Below are 5,606 nucleotides of genomic sequence, written 5' to 3' on the forward strand. Positions count from 1 at the left end.
TTTAGTGCTATTTCCCCATTCAAGTGTCTTTTTTAGTATGTCGTTGGTTGTTGTTTCAAGTGTTTGTATGTCATCAGCAGCGATCGTGATTAGTACGTCGTCTGCGAATGCTTGTATGTGTGCGTTGTTTGGAATGTTTATTGTGAGAAGATCGTTTATGGCAATGTTCCAGAGGGTTGGTCCGCAGGTTGAGCCTTGTATGCAGCCTGCTGTCTGTTTCCTAACGACCTCCTCTCCTGCGTATATGAGCGTGACTTGTCTGTACTGTAAGTAGCTTCGTATGAGTTTGTAAATGTTGAGTGGTGTGGATTTTTGTGCGAGAGAGTTTTTGATGTGGGGCCACCAAGCGTTGTCAAACGCTCCTTGGATGTCCAAGGAGATGGCCACGATTAGTTTTTTTGAATTTAAGTGACCTTTGATTGTGTTGATGGCCGTGTGTAGCGCGTGTTCTGTCGATGTCTGTGGTGTGAAGCCGTATTGATGTTCGCTGATTTCTTTGTTTTGTGTAAGGTGCCAAAAAGTTCGTTGTATGAGTAGTTTTTCTAAAACTTTTCCAAATACTGGTAGTAGTCCTATTGGTCTGTAGCTGTTTGTGTCTTTAGTGTCTTTTGCAGGTTTTGGTATTGGCTTTATGATGGCGTGTTTCCAAGTGGTTGGAAAGTGGGAGATGTTGAGGCATTGGTTGTATAGTGCGTGAATTTCTTCTGGAAACGTGTTAACAAAGTGTGTGCAAATGTCTGCTGTCAAATGATCGTGTCCTGGTGCCTTTTTCGAGCTCATGTTGTGAACGATTGTTTTGATTTCGTGAAGTGTAAATTGGGGGTCGTCTTCAGTGTTAGGAAGGATGTGCTCGGAAGAATTTCTAGTCATGCTCTGTGTTTGTGTGTCGGAATTGGGATCGTCATCGGGGAAAAACTTTTTTGTGAGGGCTTCAGCCGAGTCACGTGCTGTGATGTGTTGGTGTCCGTTTGTGCTGAGAGTAGTAGGTGGTTCTCTTGGGTTGGTGATTTTGATGGTTTTGTGTAGTGATGACCATGCTGTTTGCGAAGTTTGGTTGCCGTAGAAAGTTTTTATGCTTTTGATCTTTGCTTCATCAATGGATCTTTTGTATGTGTCTCTTTGTGTGATGTACGTGTTGAGTTTTTCTGGACGTGTGATGTGGCTGGCATTTTGTAGTTTCCGCTTAGCTGTTAGTGTTGCTCGTTTGATCTCTGTGAGTTGGTTGGTCCACCAGATTGGTCTTTTCCTTGTTGAGTGTTGTGTTCTTTGAGGGAGTGATTGGTTGCATGCGTTTTTAATGGCAGCTGTCATGTTGTCTGTGATAATGTCTAGTTCGTGTGGGTAATTGGCGGAGTGAATTGAGTGTAAGTTAATGTTTAGTTCTGTCATGTGGAACCGAAATGCTTCTTCCACTTCAGTCCAGTTTGTGTTTTCGTTGATAATGTATTTGTATGTTGATTCTGAGTGTGTGTATGGCTGGGACGTTTCCGTGTAAGTGAAGATTATGGGTTCGTGGTCAGATATGGGATTGTGTTGTGGTTGCACTGTCCAGTTGATGATTTTATCGGTTGTTTTAGGTGTTGAAACTGTAATATCGATGAATGAAGTGATGTGGGTTTGCCCCCGCCATGTGTTGTACGTAGGTGTGTGTCCCTCATTTATTATATCCCAACCGCAGCTGGCTAGACAGGTTGATAACTCTTCTCCTCTTTTATCATTTTTTGGGCTGCCCCACCAGTGACTTTTTGCATTCACATCGCCTCCAATGATGACCTCAGTTCCAGTGCTGGCAAGTTGGACTATTTTGTTTGTCGTTTGGGAAAGTATGGCTGATGGAGAAATGTAGATGGATCCGATAATGAGTGTGGATTTTTCAGTAGCCAATGTGACGAAGGCATGATGTGTGTCAGAGATGTCGTTTCGGAATATGACGTTTAGCTTGGAATTGGTAGTGGCGATAACAGCTTTGCATGGGTTGTCACTGCTACCTGTAGTTTGATATATTTTGAAATTTTTTGGAGCTGTGAGAACGCCTGTTGCACCAACATATGGTTCTTGTAGTAGTAATATGTCATATTCTGATGCGTTGCTCAGTAGATGGTCTGTGGCATTTCGACATCTCTGGAGGTTTTGTTGACAGAATGTTATGTCTATTGTGTGGTGGGTGTTGCTGTTATGTCTATCCTTGTTATGGCTATCCTTATCATCCATAGTTGGTTTTTTGTTTTGTAAGTTCTGTCATTTTATAGTGGAGTGGACAGCTTTTGCTCGTTGCTTTGTGGTTGAAGATCTTCTTGTTGCTTGTAAAGCAGTTCCAACATTTTTGTGAGTTCAGATCGTCTTTCTTTGAGCATTCATTTGACTTGTGTTCCCCGGCACAGTGCATGCACCTGCATTTGTTTTCGCAGCACTTTTCTGCCTTGTGGCCATATCCCTGGCACTTGTAGCACTGCAATGGCGTGCAATTGTCTTCGACGTGTACTCTTTGAAAACCTATGTTTATTCGGCCTTGGTTTAGAGCCTCTCGTCTGACGGTGTGGTCCACCATGAGAAAAACATTCTTTAAATTGTCATGTTTGTAATTTCGTGTCGTTTTTATCAGTTTGATTTGGTCTTCTGGTTCCTTGTCACCTATAACCTCGGACAGTGCTTCGTTTTGTAAAAGCATTGTCTTGATTATTTCGCTGTCTTCAATGTCTTTATTTACTCCCTTGAGTACGATGACCGGAGACAATTTTTGACCCTCGCTTGCCTTGAGTAATCCGTTGGTAGCGTCTGGGATTGTTTTGAGTAGTTTTTCTGCATCTTTCCTGGTTTCGCAGTTGATAACAACGCTACTGTTTCTGGTTGCGTACATGTTACTTACTGAGATTTTGAGATTGGATGGATTAATGTTTTTCTTAATTGATCCTTTGATGGTTTCAGAGCAGTCCTTCCCATTTACTGATTTGACGATTACAGCAAACGTGCGATTGTTGGTGGTAGGTGGAATGTGGTTCGGTACTTTTTTGATTATGTCGGAGTATTTAAGAAGAGACTTAGGTTCAGAATTTATTTTGTCTACACGTTCGTTTATTTTAGCGATTTGACTTTCAATTCTTTGTAGCGTAGCAACGATGACGGGGTCTTGTTTGATTTTTTGTTTGTCACCAGCAGTTTGTGTATCCGAACTCAAAATTGCCTCCGAAATTTCAGTGATCGCTTTTATGATTTCTGGTGATTTAGTTTTTTTTGATATAAACTGACATAATCGTATTATTTTTTCCTCACGTGATTCATTATGATCATCTTTGTCCTCTGAATTCAATGGCGAAATCGGCAAGGTCTCTTTACCTGCGTTTTTATTTGGCGAACGCTGTGTGCGCAGTGAACGATCGAAGGGGCTCGCGGACGTCATAATATGTTTTTTTCCCTAATATTTGGTTTGCGCCTAATATAAAAATACTAAGCAATCGGGCGTACGTATACTCGTTTGACGTTTTGAAGTGTCATTTTAGAAATATAGTGTCAACGTTTGAAACTTTACAGCACTGTAATTGTGTTGTTACACCCCGGTGGCAAAAAATTTCACTACCACGAACGTATTGTGTAGGTTTATTATAATTATTAAACTTTGCGTGCTCAGTGAAGACTTTTTTCCCACTTAAAAAAATTGTTTTATAAGACACTTCGTAGACGCGTGCGATCGGTACAATAGTGCAGGCAAAACGGTTGGGTTAGGTTAGGTTAGGTGAGGTTAGGTTAGGTTAGGTTAGGTTAGGTTAGGTTAGGTTAGGTTAGGTTTTTTTTTTTTTTCTTTTTTTTTTATATAGGAGTTGCATTTATTATTGACCTTGCTTATTATGTACAAGGTTTGTAGATCTTCAATTGGAGTTTTTTTTATTTATTAGTCTTTTTTCTACTATATAGTGTTGGGATCAGGAGGGATATACTACTGTGGGTCTTAACAGGAACGGTTAGGTTTTTTTTTTTTTTTAATTCGTTTATTGAATTCCTTGCTTTTTCGTACAAGGGTTATTACTTAAGTATTACATTATTCATATTTCATTTACATAATTTACAGTTAAGCACAGTATTGTAAACATAAAGAAAATATAAAATATAAAGAATATTAAAATATGTGTTAAAGTAAAAAGTTAAAGAAAAAAAGTACAGAGATATATAACATATTAAAGTATAAAATATAAAAGAAAAGAAAAGCATATATATAAATTTGTGTTAGAGTAATGAGATAAAAATACAGAGATATATAAAATATAAATGATAATAAAGATGTGTTAATTAATGATATAAAAAGCACAGAAATAATTTTAGTTATTATAACAGAGTAAAATAATAGTATACATTATATTGATATGAGACTGTGAGGGTGTGTGCCTTCTGTGCTGTGTTGTGTTTGTGTTTATGTCCCTCCGTTTACTGTCTTTATTTTTTTGATGGCTTTTGTTAGGTATTCAGTGAATAGTTTTCGTGTTGTTTTGTTGTTTAGTATTTTGTCTGGTTTTGATAAGTCTATTGTGATGTTTTGCTGGTGGCACTGTACCCCGAGGGTCCACCTTTCTTTCTCAAGTATAGGACAATCGGCCAATATGTGTTTGACTGTCTGAGACACGACTCCATCGCATGGACAGTGATCGTCGGCTCTCAGTTTAAACCTTTTCAGGTAGGCTCTCATTGCCCCGTGGCCCGTCAGCATTTGTGTGAGTTCATGATTGAGTGTGGTGTTGTGTTTGAAGTGTTTTCCTGAGTTTATGTCTGGTATGAATATTTTTGTTGTCGATCCAGTGATGGATTCAGTGTATCTTTTGTTCCATAGATATGTGGTGTCATCTTCTAATTTCCTCTTTGCGAACGTGAGAGGGAATTTCGTGTAAGTGGTGGGTCTTTTGTCTGTGGTGGCTTGTTTTGCGTATTTATCTGCCTCTTCGTTTCCGGCTATGCCAATGTGACTCCTTATCCAGATGAACCTGGGGGTGATGTTAATGTTTCTCAGGAGTGAGCATAATGTCAGGCTGGCTCTTACGAGTGGGTGTGTCGATGAAGGGTTTTGGAGAGCTACAAGACTGGATTGGCTGTCAGAGTATATGATCACCTCGGTGGGGTGATGTTTGCTGGAATTAACCAGTGTCCAATCGAGGGATTCTCTGATGGCTAGCATTTCTGCCTGAAAAACAGTGCAGTAGCTTTCAAGCCTTAACTTTCGTTTTGCCCTAAAAATGCTCCACATTTGTAAACGACAAAGGCTGCCCCTACTTTTTCATCGATGCGGCTGCCGTCTGTGTAGATCTCCAAACCCGTTGCGTTGTGTTCAGTGAGTGCGCTGTGGTCGGTGGTTTCTGTGTGTTCTATGTTTTCAAGGTGTCTGGTGCCTGGGTGGGGTAGTTCTGTGTAATGTATTTTGTTTTCATATGTTCTGTCAGTTGGAAGATGTTTGGGTAAAGTATGTTGCGTTTTTATGCGATATAGTTCGGCGAGTTGTTGTATTTTTAGGTCTAGAGGGGTGGTGTTTGCCAGTACTTGGGCGGATGTGACTGATATGGTCCTGTACCCTTTGCAGATCGAAATTGCAAAGGGACGTTGAGTTGTGTTTAGTTTTTTTTGTATGG

The 5,606-nt window shown here is 39.9% G+C and overlaps 1 protein-coding gene across 1 annotated transcript; it reads right to left on the reverse strand.

The window, feature by feature from the left end:
* Nucleotides 1-4,402: 4,402 nt before the first annotated feature.
* On the reverse strand, nucleotides 4,403-5,158 carry LOC147072620 (uncharacterized). The gene has a single exon (XM_085947344.1). The coding sequence runs from the start codon at nucleotides 5,156-5,158 to the stop codon at nucleotides 4,403-4,405; it is 756 nt and encodes a 251-aa protein (XP_085803470.1).
* Between the last annotated feature and the right edge of the window lie 448 nt (nucleotides 5,159-5,606).

This window comes from Rhyacophila brunnea, unplaced genomic scaffold, assembly GCF_057557595.1.
Source record: "Rhyacophila brunnea isolate RB1 unplaced genomic scaffold, BYU_Rbru_1.0 scaffold_2, whole genome shotgun sequence".
Lineage (NCBI taxonomy): Eukaryota > Metazoa > Arthropoda > Insecta > Trichoptera > Rhyacophilidae > Rhyacophila > Rhyacophila brunnea.

Coding starts and splice junctions, on each gene's coding strand:
- LOC147072620 (XM_085947344.1), bottom strand. CDS start 5,158: ATGCTAGCCATCAGAGAATCCCTCGATTGGACACTGGTTAATTCCAGC.